General features: G+C 34.4%; 3 protein-coding genes across 3 annotated transcripts in view; all 3 read right to left on the bottom strand.

Annotated features, from left to right (window-relative positions):
* The window catches only part of tacc1 (transforming, acidic coiled-coil containing protein 1), a 42,930-nt gene extending 41,298 nt beyond the window's left edge, over nt 1-1,632 (bottom strand). The window contains exon 1 of the mRNA XM_073829044.1: nt 1,505-1,632. The gene's annotated coding sequence lies outside the window, so the exon portion shown is untranslated. The remainder of the gene's footprint in view (nt 1-1,504) is intronic.
* On the bottom strand, nt 1,541-10,876 carry ddhd2 (DDHD domain containing 2). The gene is made up of 17 exons (XM_073829045.1): nt 10,743-10,876; nt 8,899-9,066; nt 8,584-8,780; nt 8,412-8,501; nt 8,212-8,326; nt 6,586-6,675; nt 6,295-6,436; nt 5,990-6,198; nt 5,785-5,849; nt 4,704-4,832; nt 4,535-4,621; nt 4,191-4,328; nt 3,894-4,049; nt 3,711-3,816; nt 3,481-3,621; nt 3,261-3,402; nt 1,541-2,300 (listed from the first exon to the last, which is right to left on the bottom strand). The coding sequence occupies exons 2-17, from the start codon at nt 9,026-9,028 to the stop codon at nt 2,225-2,227; spliced, it is 2,013 nt and encodes a 670-aa protein (XP_073685146.1). The 5' UTR covers nt 9,029-9,066; nt 10,743-10,876; the 3' UTR covers nt 1,541-2,224.
* A 5,949-nt stretch (nt 10,877-16,825) lies between these two features.
* plpp5 (phospholipid phosphatase 5) lies at nt 16,826-25,554 on the bottom strand. The gene is made up of 8 exons (XM_073829909.1): nt 25,380-25,554; nt 22,762-22,874; nt 22,380-22,488; nt 22,172-22,262; nt 19,463-19,526; nt 19,223-19,347; nt 17,421-17,591; nt 16,826-17,339 (listed from the first exon to the last, which is right to left on the bottom strand). The coding sequence occupies exons 2-8, from the start codon at nt 22,830-22,832 to the stop codon at nt 17,170-17,172; spliced, it is 801 nt and encodes a 266-aa protein (XP_073686010.1). The 5' UTR covers nt 22,833-22,874; nt 25,380-25,554; the 3' UTR covers nt 16,826-17,169.
* Between the last annotated feature and the right edge of the window lie 1,970 nt (nt 25,555-27,524).

Raw genomic sequence — 27,524 nt, 5'->3', positions numbered from 1 at the left:
TGATTTCAAAGCTGAATATTTAGCAGCTTTACTTCAATCACACGATCCTTCAGAAATCATTCTAATTTTCTGGTTTGCTGCTCAGAAAACATTTATTATTATTCTTGTGTTGAAAACAGCTAAGTAGAATTTTTCTTTTTCTTAGGTTTCTTTGATGAATAGGACGTTCAGAAGAACTTTTGTAACATTCTAAATGTCTTTATCATCACTTTTGATCAATTTAAAGCATCCTTGCTAAATAAAAGTATTAATACTTTTAGTAGTACTTAGTAAAAATACTGACTCCAAGCTTTTGAATGGTATAGTGTAGTGTATAATGTTACAAAAGCTTCTTTTTTTCAGATAAATGCTGATGTTGGAATCTATTCATCAAAGAATCCTTATAAGAAAAAAATACTCAACTGTTTTAAATATTGATAATAATAATAATAATAATAATAATAATAAAGTTTCTTGAACAACAAATTAGCATAACAGAATGATTTATAAAGAATCATGTGACACTGAAGACTGGAGTAAAGATGCTAAAAATGTATCTTTGATCAAAAGAATAAATTACATTATAAAATCTATTCAAATAGAAAGCGGTTTTTTTAAATAGTAAAAACATTTTAAAATCATACTGTTTTGATGTACTTTGGAACACTTTGAGACTTCTCACTGTTCAAAAACTTTTGACTGGTAGTGTATAAATATGAAGAAAAAAATGCCATTATCTATTAGTCATCATGTTGTTCCAAAACTTAAATGGCTTTTTTTTTTTTTCGATTGGAAAACAAGAATATGTCTCAGTCACGTCTGTTTTTTTTAAATAATGAAAGTGAATGATGTCTAAGTCTAAGGTAAAATTCTAATAACATACTGCAAAATTTCTCGGTGTTCCACTTACGAAAGTCAGTCATACTGGGTTGGAACAACAGAACGGTGAGTAAATGATGACACAACTTGATTATTTTGGGTGAACTGTCACTTTAAAACAACGTTTATAGATGTTCCTCATTCGGTTACGTTAAAGAAGTTTAAGAAGTTTTATTTAGAACCGTTTTCATTGCCCATTTTACGCAGTGCACACTTCGCTTCAAATGTTCTTGACTATATGACTGATAGGGTGTACTTACAAAACGGATATATCTGAAGAAAAGGTTGAGGTCACAACGTTGATTTGAAACCCGTTCAGTCCAATTCGTAAAGAATTAATTTTGTAAACCGGTTCGACTCATTGAAAGATTCTAACGTTACTAAGAACGAGGCGCTCGAATGTTGAAAACCGAACATTGTAAGAACGATTCACACATTTCATTTGTTCAATTTGTTTATGTTTGTTCAACTAAGAATATAAATGTTAAACTCCTGACAGACGAACTATTCTGACTCGTGAGCAGCGTGAGTGTGAAACATAACATCACCGGCTTCTTGTTCGGAAAGAGATTAATTCCCTTCAAGCAGATGAGAAAAAAATTAAACATTTCTGTAACATTCCTGTGGGATAAGAACATTTCCTCACCTTTTTCCTAGGTTTTTTCAAAGGCTGAGCAGCATCTGCAAACTTCTCTTTTTTATTTGAGTTTGAATATCCTCACGTTGCGGAACGTCTACATTTAAAGAGACGGAATGAAAGTCCCGTAAATCCTGACGGCGTAATGCTGTTGTGTTCATTGGCTGTGAGGAATTCTTGGCGGAGGAAGGGAGGGCAGTTCATGCCTCTGTATGGAAAGGGGATGTTTTGTAATGTGTGGCGCACTATTCCAGACGGATAAATGGGAAATGAACGAACTTCCCGCTGGCTATGATCTGAATTCTGCCTTAAAGACACAGTGTTGGTATCTAAAGAATGTCTGGTCGAGCTAAGGTACAGGTATCACAAAAATAATTTTGGGGTTAGGAGTTTAACAATAGTATAATTATATAATAATAAAAAACATCACAAATATCCAAACATTAAGTAATTAACTGGAAAATCTGAAAACACTGACCAAAGTTACATACACATTAATTGTAAGTTTCTATTACAGTGCTACATTATTGCACAAAAGGGTATTGTGCGCCTTAAGAATACTGCACAAAATCCCAGTAAATGGCAATAGTTCAGTTGGGACTCCAATTTCAAATTCTTCATTTTTTTAGGTAGTTTATTCGCTGGCTGGTTAAAATGTGTGGAGCAAATAGACTCACTGTGGATTGGACTGGCTTTAAAGGTTTTTGTACTATATAAAAGATATAACATTTATAACTGAGCGTATCTCACTGGAAAATTTCCATAAATCTCTCTCAGAACCAACAGAGCAGTATCTTCTGACTCCCTGCAAGAAAACAGAAAGAATTATAGATTTCATTATATTTCATTATAGATTTTTTTAAACAGTTTTTTTAAATAGGTCTCTCCTGCTGACCAAGCCTGCGTTTATTTGATTCAAAGTAAAGCAAAAACTGTAAAATTTGTAAATAAAATTTAAAATAACAGTTTTCTATTTGAATGTATTTTATAATGTAATTTACTCCTGTGATCGAAGCTAAATTTTCAGCATCATTACTCCAGTCTTCAGTGTCACATGATCCATCAGAAATTATACTAATATGCTCATTCACTGTTTAAGAAACATTTATTATTATTATTATTTAAAACAGATGAGTAAATTTTTTTCAGGATTCTTAGATGAATAAAGATCCAAAGATAAGCATTTATCTGAAATGAAAAGCTTTTGTAACGTTATACACTATAACCATTCAAAAGCTTGGAGTCGGTATAATTTTTTCTTTTTTCGGGAAACAAATTATAGAAATTAATACTTTTATTTAGCAAGGATGCTTTAAATTGATCACAAGTGATGATAAAGACATTTTAATGTAACACAATATTTCTATTTCAGATAAATGCTGTTCTTCTGAACTTTCTATTGATCAAAGTAACCTGAAAAAAATCTACTCAGCTGTTTTCAACAAAATTATAATAATAATAATTTTTATTATTCCAGAATATTAAATTGATTTCTCAAGGATCACGTGACTGGAGTAATGATGTTAAAAATGTAGCTTTGAAATCACAGGAATAAATTACATTTTAAAATATTACTAAATAGAACACAATTATTTTAAATAGTAAAAATATTTCTAAATTTGACTGTTTTTGCTGTACTTTGGATCAAATAAAAGCAGGCTTGGTGAGCAGAAGAGACTTCTTTAAAAAACATTAAAAACCGTACTGTTCAAAAACTTTTGACTAGTAGTGTACATAACAAGTGTCATGAAAGATTTTTATTTACCAGTAGCACAGATGGCTCTGTATGGCAAAGAGGTACTCGTTGAAACTTTCAATCGGCGTTTCTTGAAGGACAAAGTCTATACGTCGTCCACGATTCAACATCCCCACATTGAAGTTTCTTTCCTCATGCTCCATTGGTGAAACTGCACCAGATGTATTCAAATTTAAGAAGGGACATTGGAAATATGGAGGTGGATTTTATTAAAAGTTTCATTAGATACCTTCTGCTTCATCTGTAGGGGTCATGGAACTCATTCCACCTTCTGCGAGCGCTGGCATTGGGACCTGAGAAATGCTCTGCCAAACCATTCGTAGCGATCCCAATAAATCAGAACTGACTCGTGTCAAACCTTCTTTAAGTTCTGGCAACAAAGACATTTCATTTAGTAATATTTAGTCATTTGAGAATATAAAAACTACAGATTTTGCTCTATAATGTGACTTGACATACCGAGGTGCATCCTTTTTCTGCCTTTATGATGGGGTATCAACATGGACGGCAAGTCCATGTCTTGAGGCAAAAGCATGGGCTCGATTCGATACGCCACTGGGTCAAACTGCACAGATCACATTCAAGGTGTAAGAACAGACCTTCAAGAAAATTATATGGTTCTCAGTGTTTAGAGTGTCTTACTGGATGGAAGATGTTGTAGAAACTCTTGCAGGTTGGAAAGCTGTAATTAGGATCTATCCTCTTCAGACCTCTGACTGTTAAAAACATTCCAATGGGTGAACCCATGGCAAAGAATGCCTGCGGATGAAAGCCTAGCTGAGGATAATCGATGGATACCTGTGGAATAAAGATGAAGTTATTTGGCAGCCGTGAGAGACTGATTTTTTTAAGACGTTTCTGCTCATATCAATGGAGATTCAACAGACAATAGCAGCCCAAACTATATATTATATATGCGATATAACCTAAATAACTTACTTGTCCAATGCCAACATGGAAATGCTGATAATCAACTGCACTAGTGGTGGGGGTTTGATGTTCATGAGCATTTCTCATCCCTAGACTTGGGGAGTGTGTCTCATTTTGGGCTGCATGTCCACTTCCGGATCTACAGTGCTGTTGGATATTCAAGAAGTCATAACTAGAAAGTGTCAAAACAGACATTCCCATCTAAAACAATGGACTCTTATCTGTCTTCCTCTCCATTTTTGGGTGTGGAGAGGAAGCCGCGCACAATTAAGCTACATTGCAAACCTTTCCATTTCAGCCACAAACCATTGAGCTCCTATTAACACAGGGCGATAAAGAATTTTAGGAATTACCTTCCATTTCTTCACACAGTTCATCATTTTCTTGCGAGGACCCAGGGGTATTCCGATATCTTTTAGGTCTTTCTCTGAGCAGAGCATCTGAAAAAGTTGAAGAAATGAAGAATTGGTGTGTTGTGTTTTTTATATGTGTGTTATGTGTGATCGAGGGCAGAAAACTGACCAAGGACTCCATATCCATTTGTTCTCTTTGCAATACATTGAGGTGCTCCTCCAGCCCATGGCCCTTTAGTGCCTCCTCCAGACTCTTATAGGAACCACAGCTTGTGTTTACATGAGCGTCCTCACGGAGCTGCGCAAACCACAAAAATACATTGTTCATCAATTATGAACTTTGAAATCTAAAATGTTACTGCACAGTAAAACATAAAAGCTGAATTCTACCATACATATTTTAAATCAAATAACTCATACAATAATAATTTTGAAATATTAAAAAATAAAAACGTATAAAAAATGTTTCTTTCTTAGTGTTTATACAAGTCAAAATGTCATGCAGAGACATTTTAATGATGCTGCTTTTTTTTTTACATTTTTTATATAAAAATATTAGCAACAGTCATGTAACAATAATAGAAAGTTTATTTTTTTAGTCAAATGTATTTTAGACAATAAATATTCAAACTGATGCATGCATGTTTACTACTAAATAATGTTTTAATTATATCTGATGAGAAAGATAGTTATATATGTATATAGTATGTATATGTATATGTTAATACACACACAAGTATATATTAAATAAATATTTACGGGCGACATATATATATATATAGTTTTGTTGTTTTTAACAATTTTAATAAATCATGTTTTTTTATCGTGCATTCCAATTAATCTCCAGCAAACTGCAGTTAAGGTTTTTTAATTAAGTAAAAATAACACAAAAAAATACAGTTAACAATAAATCACAAGAAAAACATGATAACATAATAAAAAAAATCACAGTTATCTGTTTTTGCAAATAAACTTCATTTTACATATATTTTTTAAATATAAAAATATTTTTTATTAATATTATTTAAATATAAAAATTTATATATACATACACAACAGATACATAATTATATTTACGTATATTATGTAAAAACAAACTTTTATTTTGGATGCGATTAATCGCGATTAATCGATTTGACAGCACTAAATATTACAATGTGATATTTATATTTTATACGTTTTTTATTTTTTTTCCTTTTCCAAAAACAATACCGTAAAAATACTGAAACAATAACAACATTGGTACAAACCTCATGAGGTGTGCCATCAGCCTCAGTCTCTTGATTGGTCAGGAGATCAAACAGGATCAATGAGCCTGTGTAAAACAAGACACATTATTTTAACATTATTATAATGGGCAAAAGATATTTGTACTGTTCATAAGTGCAGGTTATTATTATATCACCAAAACAAAACAGCAATTCTCTTCTGAAAAGCACAGTTAAAGCTACGTACCAAGGCTGTGTCCAACCAGGGAAACGTGTCCTGTGAAGTGTGGATGTCTCTGGAGGAAGAGGCTGTGCAAACGGTTAATCTCAGAGGCCACTGTATCCACAATAGTCTGGCAGTACGTAGCGCTGTTGTAGAAGAAAAGGTCCAGCACTGTGTCGTTGCTGAACTGACGCAGGCGGCTAATGCTAGGGAGAGTGATTCTCTCAATGTCTCTATTAAAAATAGAAATAAAACAGTAAATGAATTATGTGTGTGTTTTCTCAATTAAAAAATACATTTATTAAGAGAATAAGAGTCAAACGTCTTACTTGTCAACTCCTGTAGTTTCTCCATGCAAGACTTTGTGCCAGTTGACTGGAAGGTACTCAACCCTTCCAATGATGCACCGGTCCTCACTCTGTCTGAAGTGGCTCTTTATGAGGCTGTTGGAGGCATTCCGAAATTCATTAACTGCAGCAGAGAATAAAAAAAATGTCAAAATACTCCTTTAAAAAAAAATGGTAAAATAAGTGCTATGTGTCATAATAGCTCAACAGTTGCAAACTAATCCAACATACTGAAGAAATGCATATATTTAGTGTGAGATGATAAAGGCTCACCACACTGAACAATGCCACGAAGACGTATGTCACAGGCCGGACCAATACCGTGAACCATGAACACCAGGTGGTCTACTATCTCAGGTTCTCCTACAAAAACACAGCAAGAAAATTATACCAAAAGACAGATATTGCTAGCAAACATACACTATAAACCACAAAAATTTAGTGAGCTTCCTTGCATCTACTGCCTACATAGACAGCTCCCTTATAAGGTCCCACATCCCATAGGTGGCATCCCAACTATATACTGCTTCTCGTGAAGAGAGATTCAACTATTGTAATAGAGTTTGATGTTAGCATGTCACTTAATCATGGTTTTATTATAGTAAGTGTAGTAACCAAGGTTTTAACAACCACAGTTTTACTACAAACACTATAGTTAGTGTGGCAAAACCAAGGTTAATTTGTGGTTACCATTGTTTAACTATAGTAACACACAACTAGTGGGTGAACTAGGTAGCATGTAGTTAAGATAACAATAAGCATAAAATACACAGCATAAATAAATAATTGTTAAAACAGTCAGAGACTCATGTTAGCATGTTGCTAAGCTAACAATTTGATACTTCAATAAGCAAAGCAATACACTGCATAAACATAGTCCAAAAGGGTTTAGCATGTTGCTATGCTATGCTAACTGAATGATTCTTTAAACAAAAAGTGCTGATAAATATTCCCACATGAAAAAATACTGTAGTAAACTGTAGTAAATTATAGTATACTTTAGTATATTAAAGTATTTACTACACTTTGTTAACTTATAATACAGCATACTGTAGTATTTACTATAGTGAGTTCATAAACTGTAATAAATACTGTAGTAAACATTAGTATTTACTATAGTTAACTGTAGTATCTCATAGAGTTTACTACACTTTGTTAATTTATACTACAGCATACTCTTGTATTAACTATAGTGAGTTCGTAACTGTAGTAAATTATAGTATGCTTTAAAATATTATAGTATTTACTACACTTTGCTAACTTATACTACAGCATACTGTAGTAATGACTAGCGAGATAATAAACTGTAGTCAAAACTGTAGTAAACGTTAGTATTTACACTATAGTAAACTAGTACATTGTAGTTTATCATAGTGTTTACTACACAATGTTAATTTATACTACAGCATACTCTAGTATTAACTATAGTTAGTTCATAACTGTAGTATTTATTAGAGTAAACTGTAGTAAATTATAGTATACTTTAGTATATAATAGTATTTACTACAATTTGTTAACTTATACTACAGCATACTCTAGCATAGTTTTATATAGTGAGTAATAAAATCTAATTTTTACTAGCAAACTGTAGTACTACACTACTGTATACTATATCATAATGAAGTATTAACTACAGTGATAATCAGTGAGTTACTATAGGATACATCTTTTAAGAATTGGATGAAATAGGGAAATTAGTTATCAACATTTTTCTCAACTTTAACATAAGTCATCATGGATGAGCTTGTCAAATGCATTTTGAAACAGCCCTACAGGAAGAATATGAGTATTTTTGCCCTTAGGTATTACACCTTTTGGAGCCGCATTTGTCTCAGAAACATGGCTATGATGAAAATGCTAAGTCACAAGGATTTTAAAGTTTAATAACGCTACACTCGCCTTCTGGTATCTCTACCGGGATGTTCTCAATTCCTCTCTTTAGTGTCCTGGGTTGAGTCCGTTCAGTTGGAGAAGGGGGAAAGTCCTTGCAGCTGGTGGGATACTGCGTCATGAGCTGGGGTAATGTAACAAGAGAGTCAAAATATAACTCATGAACAGTAATGTGTCCGTTTACCTTGAGCTTAACAATCAAACAATACCTTGGGATTGTGAAGGATCACAGATTCCCCAGTTGGGAGCTCCAAATTTGTGTTCCATTCATTTAGGGTTACTGCAATCATATAGGTATCCTGTTTCGGAATAAAGAAAAACAATTAAGTATTAAAAACAGGAAAAATTTGATTTTTTTTCTAGAAAATCTGTGTATCTCACCTCTAGGAAATCACTGAGTTCTTCGCTGTAGGGAGTGTAGGCCATGTCTTTGCTGCCTTTGTGGAACCAGGAGCAGCGTCTGACCTCGGCGGGCTTCTGCTCCCAATATACAGAGTAACGCTTTCTTTCACGTAGCCTGACGTCATACCTCCTTCCATCTGTAGCCACTATCACTTCATCCTTTTCATTTTTCCCCACTGCAGACAAATCAGATAATAGTTTAACATTCAAACATATGGACTTGTGCCATGATCTAATGAACTATACTTTCAGCAATGGTTTTAAAGTTTTGTTAAGAAGAAATCAATGGAGGACCTCGACTGCAGGCATCCTCCAGCCGCTGTGAGTCTTCTCTGCTGAAGGGTTGCCAGGAGTCTTTGGAGTCCACCTGCTGGTTGTAAAACCAGTGCTGCTGGACGGGTTCATATGGCTCAACAACATTCATCTCAAGAACATGAGGGACGCCACACCAAGGCCAATGGACTGCAAATATAATGTTACGTTTTTCAGTACTATCGTTATCAATGGATAAAACCTAATAGCATAGACTTTTGTTTTTTCCAAAAGTATAAGCCTAAGTAGATCACAGGTGCATACATACAAACATTTTTAATGCATTTATTTGATCCAAAGTACAGCAAAAACAGTTCACGTTTGAAATAGTTTTGCTATTTAAAATAACTGTTTTCTATTTGAATAGATTTTAAAACGCAATTTATTTTCACATGATCCTTCAGAAATCATTCTAATATGCTGATTTGCTGTTCAAGAAACATTTTTTTTATTATTATTATCAATATTCAGCTGAGTACATGTTTTCAGGATTCTTTGATTAATTGAAAAATCCAAAGTTCAGCATTTATTTAAATATTTATCTAAAATATTTTTTGGTAAAGAAATACTTTTATTTAGCAAGAATGCTTTAAATTGATCAAAAGTGTTGATAAAAACATTTATGTTACAAAAGATTTCTATTTCAGATAAACGCTGTTCTTATTACTCGGCTGTTTTCAACATAAAATAATACTACTACTACTACTAATAATAAATATTTTTGAGCAGCAAATCAGAATATTCGAATGATTTCTGAAGGACCATGTGACTGGAGTAATGATGCTAAAAAAATAAGCTTTGAAATCACAGGAATAAATTACATTTTAAAATATATTCAAATAGAAAACAGTTATTTTAAAAAGTAAAAATGTTTTAAAATTGTACTGTTTTGCTGTAATGAGGGCTTGGTGAGCAGAAGAGACTATTTTAAAAAACATTATAAATCTTACTGTTCAAAAACTTTTGACTGGTAGTGTACACTACCATATAAAATATATTTTATTGTTGTTTTTTTTTCAAAACAATTATTTAAAGAATTAATACTGAAAAGGTACATTAATTTCAGCTTATTTATTCAGCTTTCAGATGATGTATAAATCTTATTTTTTAAAAATTGATCATGGTTTTGTAGTCCAGGGTCACATTTGGTTCATAAATAAAATAAATAATAGCAACATTTGAAGATATCAACGACATGTGTCAATAATACATATGAAAGTATATTGCAAGACTAACAAACAGAAAATTGCTAAATAAAACATGACTTCTGACTTCAAGAAAGCGGTTACGTCATCACTATGGTGCCAATATTACGTAATATTGGATGATGGCAGCAACACAAATGACAAACAGGAGTCAGATTATTAGCTGGTCCAAGCATGAAATAGCAACTGAAACATCTGGTGTGCCAACATTAAATAACCAAACTAACTGTACGTAAATTCCCATCATGTGAGCACTGCGGAGTGTGTTTGCGTTGGGTGGGTGTGTAAATGTGCTGCAAAAGTAGGACACGGCATTTAAACGAGTGACCGAGGAAAATAAAAACATAAACAAATGCGTTTTCTGTGATCGTACCAACTTAATAATCCAAGACAGTGGATCGAGTTCTGTCTAGAACACAAATGGCAATTCGATATATGGAAATAAATACATGGAAAAATGCTAACTCAAGAACAGTTGCTTCAGATGACCTAGCAAGCCTGTATAGAAACCTTTAAAACACGACGTGAAGGCATACTAATCTGTAAGTATTACAACCTGAGCCTGAGACGAATGTAACAAATAAAAGGGAAAAGCATAATAATGTATTGCCCTCTACTCACCGGCTGCTCGTACGGATACACGCGTAGGACAAAATTGACTTCTGACAGAGAAAGCAAACCTCACGCTTTCACTGGTGGTCAAATCCGAAGTAAGTCCCTCTTCCAGGCGCTGAAATCTTTTAAGTGGTCTTTGTGTCTAAAGGTCAACTGAAAGGGGATTTTTGAAATGGTCATCAGCAACAGCTGAACTGTATTTCACTATGGTGTGATAGGTTATAATGAGTCAATGAATCTGAAATTGTGATATGTATCGTCACATGCGAAGTGAACTCAGAGTAATAAATGACTCATTTAAATTATTCAGTTTTCAGCGTGTTGCACAATCTAGGGTTTAAATTTAGAAAGACCACAGCGGTGACTTACATTTTTATGTGTGTGAACATTTTAAATGTAAACAACTGTTAGACTACTAGAAGAATACTACTCATTATTTATTAATACTATTTTCTACATTCAGAATTACGAATCTTAAATTCGTAAATATAAGAATAGTGACCAAAATGAAAACCAGACATACATGAGGTGCATAGTGTTTTCACAACGCATCATCAATCGACCATATTGGCTGCAAACAAGTAAGTAAACGACGCCATTGAACCGAACGAAACTCGCATATTTTGCTGACTATTGCTGCTGAAAATTATTGGCATGTTTTCTGCTGTACTAATCTGCGGGAAAAACGTGGAGTACTATAGACGGTTTCATCGGGCGCACGCGCCTGGACCTAAGTTAACTTCCGGTCTGTGTTTGTTTATCTGTCTGGTTCGTGTCGCGGGCTACAAACGCAGCTAATAATGAGTAATGAAGTTGGTCTCCGGTTATTGTGCTGTGGTATGTGTTTCCCAAACATTTATTTATTTGTGGCGACCTGCCACGATATAAAAACCGACTGATTTTCCAATAGACTTCGTTGAATAAACGTAATGCACGTTTAAAAATCAAACCGAGGCGTGGGTGTTTTTATATCACTTTATTTCTGAAGAAAGACTGTCTTTAGAAAATGTAATTTTCATTTCATCCTGCATAAAGCAGCGTTTTTAAATTAAGAGCTGCTTTGTCTATAGCCATTACTGGGGAAACCCACTGATCTATAATAGAGAATTATATAGATCAGTGGGGAAACCTCGTTTCTCGTGCTTAAAGCACCTCCTGCTGGCAGAGGATGAGTTTCCATTTTTAATAAATCAGTCTAATTTACGCAGCCAACATATTTCGCTTGTTATTAAAAAAATAATCTACTCTAGAAGGGCTTAGCTGTTGTTATTGATTCTATTTGGATGTCTACCGGAAGTTAAGTTTGGGCCACAAAAGCGCGCATGCGCAGTAACGTTTGTTTATGTTGTTGCCGTTGAAACCGTCTATAGACTGCAAAAAGTTATAACAAATTAAGGAGAAGAGAACAAAAAACCGAGAAACAAAAGGCGTTTGTGGTTGGCCAAACTAAACCAGGATTTCCAGGGCAAGAATCTTGACAACATTCATGTTTGTTCTGATCATTTCCTGTCAGGTAGGTAAAATATAAGGCTAATATCTTTATTAATACTGCTTGTACATATCTTTACAACCTAACTTTAGTTTGTAAAAATACTGCGCCCTTTCCTGTGTACTAAGTGCTTCCCTATGATTTAGCAGCTTCCACTAGAGTGCGGATCGGGCCGCATTTTTCTGTCCGAGCCCGGCCCGCGTCCGACAGAGCAGTAACCGAGCCCGACCCGAACCCGACAGGCATTAAGATATTTATGTCCGAGCCCGATCCCAGCCCGACACAGTTAAAATCTTTTTTTTTTCTCATACTAATGACACGTGCAGTTTTTTGTGTGGAAAGCCCGCTTTTATTAAGCAACTGTAGGAAGGCGTTCGGAAATGTCAACAGATGAGCGCATCAGTGCACACGGGGCAAAAAGCGCTGTTATAACACAGGCGCACTATCGCGCTGATGTAACCGAGCCCGACCCGAACCCGAGCATCCTTTCTAAATATCTGTCCGAACCCGGCCCGGCCCGTCGGGTTCCGTCGGGTACCGTCGGGCTCGGCTCGGGTATCCATCCTCTAGCTTCCACATATGTTTTCCATGCAACAGCTTGTTTTGCTGCTTGATAGTGCAAGTTTACGACAATAGTGCCATATAAAAAAATATATATATATATATCTAAAATTACGAGACTAGAGTCGTAATATTTTTAGAATAACGTCAAAATACTCCCTGGAATAATATTGAAATGTTTCGAGAATAAAGTCGAAATTACGAGAATAAAGTCGAAATGTTTCGCGAATAAAGTTGAAATGTTTCGAGAATAAAGTCAAAATTACGAAAATAAAGTTGAAATGTTTCAGAAATAAAGTCGAAATGTTTCGAGAATAAAGTCGAAATGTTTCAAGAATAAAGTCGAAATGTTTTGAGAATAAAGTTGAAATTATGAAAATAAAGTTTTAAATATTTCAACTTGATTCTTGTAATATTTTGACTTTATTTTCGTAATATTTCGACTATATTCTCGTAATATTTTGACTTTATTCTTGTAACATTACGACTTTATTCTCGTAATATTTTGACTTTATTCTCGTAATATTTCGACTTTATTCTCGTAACATTACGACTTTATTCTTGTAATATTTTGACTTTATTCTCGTAATATTTCGACTTTATTCTCGAAACATTACGACTTTATTCTCGTAATATTTTGACTTTATTCTCGTAATATTTCGACTTTATTCTCGTAACATTACGACTTTATTCTCGTAATATTTTGACTTTATTCTCGTAATATTTCGACTTTTTTATCGTAACATTACGACTTTATTCTCGTAGTATTACGACTTTATTCTCGTAGTATTTCGACTTTATTCTCGTAATATTTCGACTTTATTCTCGTAACATTACGACTTTATTCTCGTAATATTTCGACTTTATTCTCGTAACATTACGACTTTATTCTTGTAATATTTTGACTTTATTCTCGTAATATTTCGACTTTATTCTCGAAACATTACGACTTTATTCTCGTAATATTTTGACTTTATTCTCGTAATATTTCGACTTTATTCTCGTAACATTACGACTTTATTCTCGTAATATTTTGACTTTATTCTCGTAATATTTCGACTTTTTTATCGTAACATTACGACTTTATTCTCGTAGTATTACGACTTTATTCTCGTAGTATTTCGACTTTATTCTCGTAATATTTCGACTTTATTCTCGTAACATTACGACTTTATTCTCGTAATATTTCGACTTTATTCTCGTAACATTACGACTTTATTCTCATAATATTTTGACTTCATGTAGTATTTCGACTTTATTCTCGTAACATTACGACTTTATTCTCGTAATATTTCGACTTTATTCTCGTAGTATTTCGACTTTATTCTCGTAATATTTCGACTTTATTCTCGTAACATTACGACTTTATTCTCATAATATTTTGACTTCATGTAGTATTTCGACTTTATTCTCGTAACATTACGACTTTATTCTCGTAATATTTCGACTTTATTCTCGTAATATTTCAACTTTATTCTCATAACATTTCGACTTTATTCTCGTAACATTTCGACTTTATTCTCGTAACATTACGACTTTATTCTCGTAACATTACGACTTTATTCTCGTAGTATTTCGACTTTATTCTCGTAACATTACGACTTTATTCTCGTAATATTTCGACTTTATTCTCGTAGTATTTCGACTTTATTCTCGTAATATTTCGACTTTATTCTCGTAATATTTCGACTTTATTCTCGTAACATTACGACTTTATTCTCATAATATTTTGACTTCATGTAGTATTTCGACTTTATTCTCGTAACATTACGACTTTATTCTCGTAATATTTCAACTTTATTCTCATAACATTTCGACTTTATTCTCGTAACATTACGACTTTATTCTCGTAATATTTCGACTTTATTCTCGCAACATTTCGACTTTATTCTCGTAATATTTCGACTTTATTCTCGTAACATTACGACTTTATTCTCGTAATATTTCGACTTTATTCTCGTAACATTACGACTTTATTCTCGTAATATTTCGACTTTATTCTCGTAACATTACGACTTTATTCTCGTAATATTTCGACTTTATTCTCGTAATATTTCGACTTTATTCTCGTAACATTACGACTTTATTCTCGTAATATTTCGACTTTATTCTCGTAATATTTCGACTTTATTCTCGTAATATTTCGACTTTATTCTCGTAACATTATGACTTTATTCTCGTAATATTTCGACTTTATTCTCGTAATATTTTGACTTTATTCTTGTAACATTACGACTTTATTCATTAGTAATCTTTGAGATATATATATATTTTACGTGGCACTAAAAACGTCGTCGTGTATTTTTTAAGTGTATAATATTAATTAAGAAAACACTGGTTTGTAACATTTACTGCACATTGTTATTCTTCTTGTTATTTCCCTCTAGCGGCTAATGAACCGGAAGTCTCGCCCATAGGCTTTCCGCGTTGAAGAATGAGGTGGGTAGGTTCTTTTTTGTAATCTACAGAGAATGTTGCATGAACATTCTTACTTTGTTCCCTACAAAAATTTGGAAAAGCAAATGTTTTGTAGTTATTGAACTTAATTTCCCATATATTTCTTCAATAATTTGTGTAACAGAGTTAGACTTCAGTTCACATAATAACTGAGAAAATAAAATGAAAAAAATCTGTATTTAATTCAAAGGGTCCAAAAAATGCTTTTTTCTTGGATGTTAAATTTAAGTCATTTAGAAAATAATGTAACGGCTGCATGCAAAATGTGGTATATTCTTGGAATAAAATAAGTTAAAAATAAATAAAATATTAAAATCGTTTTTTACTAAAATGAATTGAATATTAAACTACACATCATTATTTTATGACTATACAGTTGAGGTCAAAAGTTTACACACCCCTTTCAGAATTTGCTAAATGTTATTGATTTGACCAAAATAAGAGGGATAATGCATGCAAAATGCATGTTATTGTTTACTGAGTACTGACCTAAATTAGATATTTCACATAAAAGATGTTTACATATAGTCCACAAGAGAAAATAATAGTTTAGTTTATAAAAATGACCCTGTTCAAAAGTTTACACCCCCGTGATTCTTAATACTGTGTTGTTACCTGAATGATCCACAGCTGTGTTTTTTTGTTTAGTGATAGTTGTTCAGAGTCCCTTGTTTGTCCTGAACAGTTAAACTCGCTGTTCTTTAGAAAAATCCTTTAGGTCCCACAAATTCTTTGGTTTTCTAGCATTTTTGTGTATTTGAAACCTTTCCAACAATGACTATGATTTTGAGATCCATCTTTTCACACCAAGGAACACTCAGGGAATTTTTTCTTATTTTGCCTAATTTTTTTTCTCCATTTAGTACTGCCCTTCAGAGGCTACAGAAGATACATGTTTTCCAGTAGACAAAATAAGTTTAATTTACCCCGATCTTCAAATTCAGAAACGTCTACACCCCTGGCTCTTAATGCATCGTGTTTTCTTTTGGAGCATCAGCGAGCATTTGAATCTTCTGTAATAGTTGCATATGAGTTCCTTAGTTGTCCTCAGTGTGAAAAGATGGATCTCAAAATCATACAGTCATTGTTGGAAAGGGTTCAAATACACAAAAATGCTGAGAAATGGAAGAATTTGTGGGACCTAAAGAATTTTTTCTGAAGAACAGCAGGCAGTTTAACTATTCAGGACAAACAAGGGATTCAGGAACAACTATCACTAAACAAAAAAATCAACTATGTAAACATCTTTTATATGAAATATCTTATTCAGGTCAGTACTAAAACAATAACATGCATTTTGTATGATCTCTCTTATTTTGGTAAAATAATTAACATTTTGCTTATTCCTAAAGGGGGATGTAAACTTTTGACTTGAACTGTAATTATGATTTGTAAAGCTAATTTTATGTAATATAATTTATCAAACATTTCTAAAAAGTAAACAAAACATCACTGACTCACTTCCAGGAGATTCCCCAGAGTAATGTCCACACGGAGCCATCTAATCTATGAACAGGAGATAACACACGGACAGTTTTCACAGACACCAAAACGTCAAATGATTTCATCACAATCCAGATGATACATTATAAATCACAAACTTTATTGACAAAGATACCAGGGGATTTAGTGTATAGACACACACCTCTATAAATATGTCTGGAAAGTGTTAAAATTGACCGAGAGCCTTTTCTTCACCAGGACAGTTCACATATAAACTTTAAAGTTGATAGGATACAAATTTCAAAAAGACAGCTCTACAATACACAAAACATTCACTGTGAATGTCTAAAACGGTGTAGGAAGGCAAAAAAGAGAAGTGCTCGTTGATTAACAGGCGTCACCATACAAAAAAAACAGACATGATCGCAGCACATGGCTTGGTAAACTTTCACACAGTATATGGTTGTTGGTCTGGTTAGGTTCCTACAAAGGTAAGAGGTAGCCTGGGTTGGCCTGCTTGCGTTCCTGCGCAGGAACCGTCGCTTCTCTCATTCGGAAGGGTCTGTGGCAGTCTGAGTCGTTGAGAGCTGGGTAATGCTGTCGGTAACATAAGTACGCAAAGACCAAACCGAGAAGGGATCCCACTAATACATCTAGAAAGGAATGGGAGATTGTGTCATTGCCTTGAAACTATACATGAAGGTAGAACAGGAACGATGGCATGAAAATCTCACCTTGCCAGTGATGTTTGTAGTCACATGTTCTGGAGAGGGCGATCATGACGGCAAAGAGGAGGGGGGTGAGGAAGGCACACAACCTCCAGGCTTTGCCACGGCCTACCGGGCTGAAACAGTGCAGCTTTCCAGCCAAGTACAGGGCTGTGAAGCCCAGACCAGCAAACGCAACTATGACAAGATGAATTGTTGTTAGAGTGGCAGGATAATATAACACTGTATTTTATTCTATTGTATTTTAAATATTCATATACCTTCCAAATGTGTTTTAAATATCTTTTCTGCGGCAATGACACATTCATTTATAAATGAATTAATAATACATAAATAAATGAACAGCTCAAAAGTGACAGTAAAGATTTTTTTTAAATCTTTGACCTTTCTGAAATCTCAAATATTTTATTTCTGAAGGATCATGTGACACTAATTACTGGTTTAATGGCTGCTGAAAATGTAGTTTTGTATTACAGGAATAAATCACATTTTAAAATATATTCAAACAGAAAAGTTATCTTAATAATATTTCACAATATTACTGTATTTTTAAATCAAATAAATGCAGCCTTGGTAAATCTAAATAACTTTTTAAAAACATCAAAAATAATTAAATAATAAAAAATAAATTCAAAAATCTAAAATTATACCAACCCCAAATTTTTGAACAATAGTTTATATTATGTTAAAATGTATTTATATTTTCGTACTAATACCAAACCTTTTGGCAATGTTTAAAAAAAATAAAAATAAAAATCTTATATGCTCATCAAGGCTGCATTTACTTGATCAAAAATACAGAAAACAATTAATATTGTCAAATATTTTTACAGTTTAAAATAATGGTGTTCTATATGAATATATTTTACAATATAATTTATTCCTGTGATGCAAAGCAGACTTTTTATCAGTCATTACTTCAGTTTTTAGTGTCACATGATTCTTCAAAAATCATTCTAATATGCTGATTAATTACTAATTACTATTATTATCAATGTTGGAAACTTGCTTAATATTTTTTTGTTTTGGAAACTGTGACCGGTTTTTCAGGATTCTTGATAAATTCAGGATTTTTGATAAATGCTTGATAAAAAGGCATTTATTCAAAATATAAATATATTGCTATCACTTTTTTCAATTTAACACATCCTTGGTGAATAAAAGTATTATTTTTTTCATTAAAAGAAAGAATAAAAATTTACTGGCCCCAAACTTTTAGATGGTAGTTTATATTGTTACAAAGGATTTCTATTTCAACTTTATATTTGTTAAATAATCCTGGGGGGAAAAAAACCCGAAATATTAAGCAGCACAATGTTTCCAGCATAGCATTGATAATAAATCAGCATATTAGAATGATTTCTGAAAGATCATGTAACACTAAAGACTGGATTAATGATGTTAAAAATTCAGCTTAGTATCACAGGACTAAATTACATTTTAAAATATATTCACATAGAAAACAGTTATTTTATATGGAAATAATATTTCACAATAAATATTTAATAATTCAAATTTAAATAATATTTAGAGTGTAAAATAAATTTAATTATATGACTCATTGGTGCTGTTTATTCCAAATAAAAAAAGTAGTAAATGTAAATTTCCAATCAATTTCAAGCAGAAAAAAAATCCCACCTTATATTTTTTTAACATTTCACTCAGAAATATATCAAATTACAGATGCAAAACTTCAAAAAAAAAAAAAAAAAAAAAAAAAAAAATATATATATATATATATATATAATATAGTGTTTCATGGTGACTTTTAAAAACTGCCATTAAATAAACCTAACAGTTGCTCTTACAGGAAGAGTGTCCACTTGGAAAGCTCTTCCTGCCCTCCATTACTACATCCGGGTCACCGCTACAGTGAAGCTCTGGGTTCATTTGGCCATCCGGGAAACAACGGTAAAAGAAATCAGGTCGTGGCCTGGTAGGGAAAGAGAAATAAAAGATTATTTGGGAGCTGATGGGAGATGTTCAAAATGTAATATAAGTATCTAGTGCAAAGTTAACATTGTAATAAGATTAGATCATTCACTCACCTGCCCACGGCTAGCTTGATTGCATTAGTGAAAATTCCATTTAACACCAAGGTCAAAGTAACAGCTGTGTCATACAAATGATATACAGAGACTTCTGTTAGCAATAACACTCAAGATTATGGGATCATTACTTGATCATTTATCTGTTTATCTACTGACTAGTATCAACACAACTATATTTCACAATGATTTGCATCACTCGAAATAAAGATAAATGGGAAGCATACGACTATTCTATAATATATGTATGTCATTTTACACAAAATATAAAAATAATTAAATATATTAAATATTAAATATGTGACCCTGGACCACAAAACCATAAGGGGTCATTTTTTTTAATTGAGCTTTATAGATAATGATAAATAATATGGTTTGTTAGGATAGGACAATATTTGGTCGAGTACAACTATTTGAACATCTAGAATCTGAAGGTGTAAAAACATCAAAATACGAAGAAAATCGCCTTTAAAGTTGTCCAAATAAAGTTCTTAGCAATGCACATTACTAATTTACAAATTATGTTTTGATATGTTAATGGTATGAAATTGACAAAATATCTTCATGGAACATGATTTTTACTTTATATCCTAATAATTTTTGGCTTAAAAGAAAAATCTATGATTTTGACCCATACAAAAATGTTTTTGGCTATTGCTACAAACACCCGTGCTACTTACGACGGTTTTGTGATCAAGAGTCACACACACACACACACACACACACACACACACACACACACACACACATATATATAATAAACATTACTTGGTATGATATTTACAAATTATCTTCATGGAACTTGCTCTTTACTTTATATCCTAGTAATTTTTAGCATAAAGAAAAATCGATCATTTTGACCCATTGGATCAGTCATTAAAGCTCAGTAAATATTGGTCATAGATATGGAGATTCACTTTGAAATTTCACCAAGCCGATTACTCACTATAAACTCACACAAACTATGCTTTCAGGCGAATGCGCATGCACACAAGAGGCTGGATTTATCACATGAACCAATCTCAGCCAATCATAACCAGTCATATCCAATCAAATCGCAATGGAGGCATTGGCTCCTCTCACGTGACTTTCCCCCATTCATTCTCAATTACCCCCCAACAAACTCACCGCACACTTTAGGGTGCCTGTTAAACATAATGGGCTCAGGGGAGGCGAGAGAGATGCAGATGTCGCTGCTGGACAAGGAGATTAGTAAATTCAAGCATGGTATTGTGAAAGAATGCCACCTTTGCAATAAATCAGATTGTGAAATATTATCTCTGATAGATATTCCACGATCGACTGTAAGTGGTATGATTGGAAAGTTGAACATTTAGGAACAGCAGCAAGTGGAAGACAATGTAAAATCTCAGAGCAGGTTCATAGAGTGCTGAGGCACATAGTGAGTAAAAGTCACCAACGCTCTGCTGATTTTCACAGCTGAAAAAGTAACAGACTTGCACTGGCATTTAAATCAGCACTAAACCTATCCGGTGTGAGCTTCATGGAATGGGTTTGCATGAAATGCCAAGCGTCAGATGTAGTGGTGTAAAGCATGCCGCCACTGAACTCTGGAGCAGGGGAAACCTGTTCTGTGGAGTGATAAATCACACTTCCCTGTTTGGCAGACTGATGGGCCGGTTTGGCGCGGAGAATGTTACCTGTCTGACTGCATTGTACCAAATGTAATGTTTGGTGAAGGAGGGATAATAGTATTAGGCTGTTCACTTCCAGAACAAAAATTTACAGATAATTTACTCACCCCTTGTCATTCAAGATGGTCATGTCTTTATTTTCTCAGTCTTAAAGAAATTATGTTTCTTGAGTTAAATATTTCAGGCATGTTTTCCATATAGTGGACTTATATGGTGCCTGTGAGTTTGAACATCCAAAATGCAGATTAAATGCAGCTTCGAAGGGCTCTAAACGATCCCAGTTGAGGAAGAAGGAAGAAGTCTTATCTAGTGAGAGGATCGGTTATTGTGTTTTTTTTTAAATGTACAATTTATATACTTTACTGAAATGTTTGTCTCAAAAAAAAAAACTATTTCTTTACAGCTGAAGTAAGAAAGACACGAACATCTTCATCTTGGATGACAAAGGGTTCAGTAAATTATTCGTGCATTTTAGTTTTGGAAGTGAACTTCTTCTTCAATGCTTCAGCATACCAAGACATTTTGAGCAATGCTATGCTTTCCAACTTTGCAGGAACAGTTTGGGAAAGGCCCTTTTCTATTCCAGCGTGACAAAGTCCATAAAGACATGACTCGATGAGTTTGGTCTGGAAGGGCCTGCAAAGAGCACTGACCTTTACCGCATCAACCACCTTTGGGAACTGGAATGGAGATTGCAAGCCAAGCCTTCTCACAAAATGTTCTACTCTAGTGGATAAATAGGCAAAAAATTCCCCCATTATGTTTTAACACTTAAGTGTTATTTTCGGCTGTGATTGGTTCATGTAATAAATCCCGCCTCTTGTGTTTGTGAGTGTTCTGCTTTCGTGAATCAGTATGATTGAAAATATGGCATGACATGATCTGTGGGAGTTTTTAGCAAGTAATCAGCTTGGTGAAATTTAAAGTAAATTTTGTTAGTGACCATTTACCGAGCTTTGAAAATTAGCTGAACATGAGTTTACAAATAAAATATATTGTTTAAATTGTTACTGCCTTAATGTAATGGAAAAAATCATTTTCACACATTTCTTACCTAAAGATGCCTCTTTAACATCTCCCTTTCCACCTTTTTTCAACAAGGAAAACAAGAAAATGACCAGCAATGGAGAGAAGAGGGCGATAGACTGTTTTAAGAAGTGAATCAGAGAAAAACAATAATGAGATTCCCTATTATCATTGTCACACACATGAATTTTATGTTTAAATCAATTTTAATTGCTAAACGAGTTGTAAGCACTTACAAACATATAGCGGGTAGGAACACGGTCCCTTTTGACGGGATGGAATTTATAGAGCCATAGTTCCTCAGGCTGGATCTCTCGGCTGAAGGGAGGAAGCTCCTCAGTCACGCTACAAGAGCATAATAACAGCCTGAGAGAACAATCCTCATCTCCACAAAACAGACAAACACAGGCACAGCTCAAAAGACTGGAAAATCTTCCCACACAATTTCGAAAGAACCCGTCACTCACTTATTGGGTGACAGCTCTTTAAAAAAAAAATGCACAAAAGACTGGCATAACAGGTTATAAATGTCCAGGTTACCAGTTAGATCGGTCAAACCGACTAAAGTTTAGGCCAAATGTATATGTAGCATCTATTTGATCAAGCAAGTGTACTTACAGAAAAACACCTAGAAGCAGCAGCCGTACAATAACTTCAGCAATGAAGCCATTATCAAAACTCTTCCTCATCTTTGGTCCGGGTTTGTCATTGACGACACCTCCACCTAAAACCTGGAAAAAAAAGTGGAAGATGATTGTTGCATTATGCTGAAATTGTAAATTCACATTCAGATACAAAGTCAGAATTAAAAATTCAACCAGGAACATCCAAGATAAACTTCATCACCAACAACCTTCCACTTCCATTTCAACTGGTTAGTATTGTAAACCCAAAACAAAAAGAAAATAAACCAATAGTGTTATTTAAAAGGGGATTTATTGCACCTGCAGCACAGAGCCCTGTTAGGAAGTCCAGTATAAGATGGTACCTGGTTTCTAGCTTGTCTATTTCAGTCACCACAAACCAGCCTGACCCAAAGTATGACCTACTAGTAGTTGATTTGTTGTTGGTCACCTACCACCTTCCAACATAAGTTTAACCACTTTAAGAGATATGTATTAACAGTATGAACAGCTGGTAGTTGTTTTGTTGATGGTCCAAGATGGTCTACAGCTAAACAAGGTGCCAGGTTTAAAATATAGTTCGATTTGACACAGTCTTACAACATAGAACCTCTTAGAAAGCTAGTGGTATCTGGTTTCTAGCTGGACTGTGACGGTCATTCCAAGCTGGTTGGCCAGTTACCATGTTCCAAATACAACCTGAGCACCAAGTATAACTAGCTAGTAGTTGTCATGTTGCTAGTCACCAACTAATAACCAACTTAGACCAGCTAGAAACCATCTCCAAACTATTTTACCACATTAAGATGGGATGAACAGCTAGGTGATGGTCTACTATAGTTAAAACCAGCATAAAAAAGCTGCCAGGTTTGTTGCTGGTCTAAGATGGTCTACAGCTCCGACCAAACCAGCTACTATGTTCTAAAATATAGCTAGATTTAACAGTTTTCCAGCATGGAACTTTTCGAAAAGGTAGTTAAGCTAGTTTAAGGTGGTATCTGGTTTCTAGCTGGTCTGTGATGTTCATTACATGCTGGTTGGCCAGTTACCATGTTCCAAATCCAACTTGAGCACCAAGTATATCCAGCTAGTAGTTGTCATGTTGCTGTTCACCAACTAATAACCACCTTGGACCAGTCTCCAAACTGTTTAACCACTTTAAGATGGCATGAACAGCTAGTTGATGGTTTGTTGATGGCCCAAGATTGTCTATACTACAGTTAAAACAGCATAAACAAGTTGCCAGGTTCGGCGTTGGTCTAAGATGGTCTACAGCTTCGAACAAACCAGCTACCGTGTTCCAAAATATAGCTAGATTTAACGCAGTTTTCCAAAATGGAACTCTTAGAAAAGCTAGTTTAGGGTGGTAGCTGGTTTCTAGCTGGTCTATGATGGTCATTACAAGCTGGTTGGCCAGCTACCATGTTCCAAATCCAACCTGAGCACCAAGTATAACCAACTAGTAGCTGTTATGTTGCAGGTCACCACCTAATAACCATATTGGACCAGCTAGAAACCATCTCCAAACTTTAACCACATTAGGATGGTATGAACAGCTAGTGGATAGGTTGTTGATGGTCCAAGATTGTCTATACTACAGTTAAAACTGCATAAACAAGTTGCTAGGTTTGGTGCTGGTCTACAGCTTCGACCAAACCAGCTACCATGTTCCAAAATATAGCTGGATTTAACACAGTTTTCCAACATGGAACTCTTAGAAAAGCTAGTTTAAGGTGGTAGCTGGTCTGTGACGGTCATTACAAGCAGTTTGGCCAGTTACCATGTTCCAAATCCAAACTGGTGAACAAAGTATAATCAGCTAGTAGTTGTTTAGTTGTTGGTCACCAACTAATAACCATCTTGGACCAGCTAGAAACCATCTCCAAACTGTTTAATCACCTTAAGACGGTATGAACAGCTGGTAGATAGTTTACAGATGGTCCACGATGCTACTAGAGTTTCAACCAGCATAAAAAGATGCCAGGTTTGTTGCTGGTCTAATACGGTTAACAACTTCAACTAGAAATCAGCTACAATGTTTCAAAATACAGTTTCCCAGCATGGAATGATTAGAAAAGCTAGTTTAAGGAGGGAGCTGGTTTCTAGTTGGTCTTTGATGGTCATTATAGCTGGTTTGCCAGTTACCATATTCCAAATGCAAACTGACAAACACAGCAGAACCAACTAGTTGTTGTTCAGTTGCTGGTCACCAGCTAAGAACCAACTTGGACCAGCTAGAAACCATGAACAGCTGGTAACGTTAGATAGTTTACAGATAGTCCAAGATGCTGCTAGAGTTTCAACCAGAATAAAAAGATACAAGGTTTGTTGCTGGTCTAAGACGGTTTACAACTTAAACCAACCAGAAATCAGCCACCACGTTTCAAAATACAGCTGTTTTTCCAGCACGGAAGTAAGGATCGATATTTCCTCGTATAAAACAACCAGAGCACCACTAGAGAGTGTTTCACGGGAGATAAACTGATTGTTAATCGATAAATTGTGCTGCCACCAGTCGCGCCGACATCTGTGATATTTGCTTACGAACATTTCCGCAAACGCGACATCGCGCATCCTCCGTCTTTTGTCTGCAGTTCGGAGTTGAATACCGACCTTCGGATTCTTTCCTTTTCCGTCTAAACCGTCGCCTTGTCGGCTGTTGACAGCAGCCACTGGAGCAGAATTTCGTGATGTCTGTCATATATATTTGACATGTCCAGCAGCAGCAGAGCGCCGTACTAAGCAGCGATGAAACCTCTGAGGCGGCAGTCCATTCACTGACATAACACGTCAGTCCTTTCAGGGATGTCCGAATTGCGAAGGAATCGTTTGTTGAACCGGTTCTTTTGACTGATTCGATCGAGCCGACTCGTGAATCACTCGAATGTAACGGTAGATTCTAAATGACTGATGACTTTATTGGTATTCGTTCTTTAAAAAGTAGAAATTTCATTCTCTTTTTTTCTCTTCTCCTTAAGGCGAGACACTACAGGTGAATAGGGTAAAATTTTTAACTAGCAGATATCACCATGAAACTTTCTCAGTTGATTAACTACATTAAGATGAGAAAAAAATGTATTACAATGTTTTTGTAATTTTATGTTTAAATATGCAAATTAGGCATTATCTAAGTAAATATGCGCTAATTTGCCTATATTTTAAAAAACGAAATCTCAGAATTGGATAAAGCCAGGTTCAAAATTCTTTTTTCATTGTGTTCACATATTAGATGGGAAAAAAATTACAGAGGGATTTATGGATATCCACTTTTGTTATCCTGTAAATCAGAATATACTGTCAATAGCCTTAAAAAATGTATTTTCGCCATGTTTTTTGGAATAAAATGTTATATAAATCAGGCTAGGAATAATATATTTACAAATCCCTCTGTAATAGTCTTCATAATATTACTAGGTACAAGACTGGAAAGTTTGGTGTATATAGGTGCTACTGAAGTGGAGATTTCGGACTTGGAGTATGAGAGAAAAGTCATTTTGAGAAAATGGGCTTTAAAGATTTATATTGTAAAAAATCCACACATTTTTATATGAAAACATTGCTAACAAGCAAAACAACTGGCCAAGTAATTATTTATAACAATGTAAACTGAATAAAACAACATTGCCAAATAAATAAGACCTTCAACTAACCACAGAGAACGACAAATACATGAACAAGCAGCCACTGTTGTGTAGAGTGCACTTTATTTATAGATTGGCTTATATCTAAACCACCCTGGGTTCCCATCGACAGCTTACGTTCAGATGCGCTTCCCGAGGGAATTTCACCATGTAATCCATTACTAATTTTCATTTTCCCCCTTGCAAGTGACAACTGCTGTACTCTTTTCGATGATTGACGCGAAGTTATTTTCATTCATTCACTCAAAAGATACCGCGGAAAGCTAAACCAAACAAGGAAGCGTCAAAGCATACCATGTGACGATTCTGAACGAATCACGTTGTCAGAAATTATCTTCAGCCAATGAGATTGCGCATTTAGAGTTAAATCCCCTCTTTTACTTTCACGATTGGTTGCTGATAAAAAGGAAATAACCATATTTGGATCCGACAGCATTGCACAGAAGAGAGAGAGCTTTCCAGCAGTGTACCTGATGAATGAGTACAGGCAGAGATCGCGGAGCAGCATGTTGATTTAGAACGCCAACTTTTGTTGAATTTATGAGAAATCTACAGACGCAAACAGACAAAGTGCAGTAAAATAAAGACCTAAATGTGTATTTCGGACTTTTTTTCACCACAAGTCTAAAAGAAGACATGTTATTGAAGACAAATATCCAAAAATCTCAAAATTGACCAATAAAAAAAAAACGATGTTTTTGCCTGCCGTGTCTCGCCTTAAACCAGCTGCCCTCAGACCATACTACTAAACCACAAAACCACTCATTTAGCACGGGTATATTTGTAGCAATAGCCATTGATTTTTCTTTTAGACCAAAAATCATTATGATATTAAGTAACGATCACGTTCGAGCAAGAAATTGTTTACATTTCCTACAGTAACTATATAAAAAACTGAATTTCTGATTAGTACTATTGCTAAGTACTTCATTTGGACAATTTTTTTTTTTTTTTTTGCATTCCTAGATTCCAGATATTGTCCTATTCTAACAAATTTCATTTCAGTTGAATATATTAAACTTTCTTAAAACGAAAGCTTTTAAACATATTTATGAAGCATTACAGGCAAAAGAAAAGCCTTCTGCTTTAAATTCTACATTGTCAAATTGGCTCTAAT

The sequence above is a fragment of the Garra rufa genome, chromosome 23, assembly GCF_049309525.1.
Source record: "Garra rufa chromosome 23, GarRuf1.0, whole genome shotgun sequence".
Lineage (NCBI taxonomy): Eukaryota > Metazoa > Chordata > Actinopteri > Cypriniformes > Cyprinidae > Garra > Garra rufa.
The sequence above is the reverse complement of the archived record's forward strand: the minus strand, read 5'-3'. Positions and strand labels throughout refer to the sequence as shown.

What these genes read in the sequence shown, in the direction of transcription:
- ddhd2 (XM_073829045.1), bottom strand. Translation starts at nt 9,028, where the DNA reads ATGAATGTTGTTGAGCCATATGAACCCGTCCAGCAGCACTGGTTTTAC. An exon ending in GAAACTACAGGAGTTGACAA is followed by an intron (nt 6,199 to 6,294) that starts GTAAGACGTTTG and finishes TATTTTTAATAG; the next exon opens with AGACATTGAGAGAATCACTC. An exon ending in CAGAGCCATCTGTGCTACTG is followed by an intron (nt 2,301 to 3,260) that starts GTAAATAAAAAT and finishes GTTTTCTTGCAG; the next exon opens with GGAGTCAGAAGATACTGCTC.
- plpp5 (XM_073829909.1), bottom strand. Translation starts at nt 22,832, where the DNA reads ATGAGGAAGAGTTTTGATAATGGCTTCATTGCTGAAGTTATTGTACGG. An exon ending in CTGCTTCTAGGTGTTTTTCT is followed by an intron (nt 22,489 to 22,761) that starts GTAAGTACACTT and finishes ATGCTCTTGTAG; the next exon opens with CGTGACTGAGGAGCTTCCTC. An exon ending in TCCAAGTGGACACTCTTCCT is followed by an intron (nt 17,592 to 19,222) that starts GTAAGAGCAACT and finishes ATCTTGTCATAG; the next exon opens with TTGCGTTTGCTGGTCTGGGC.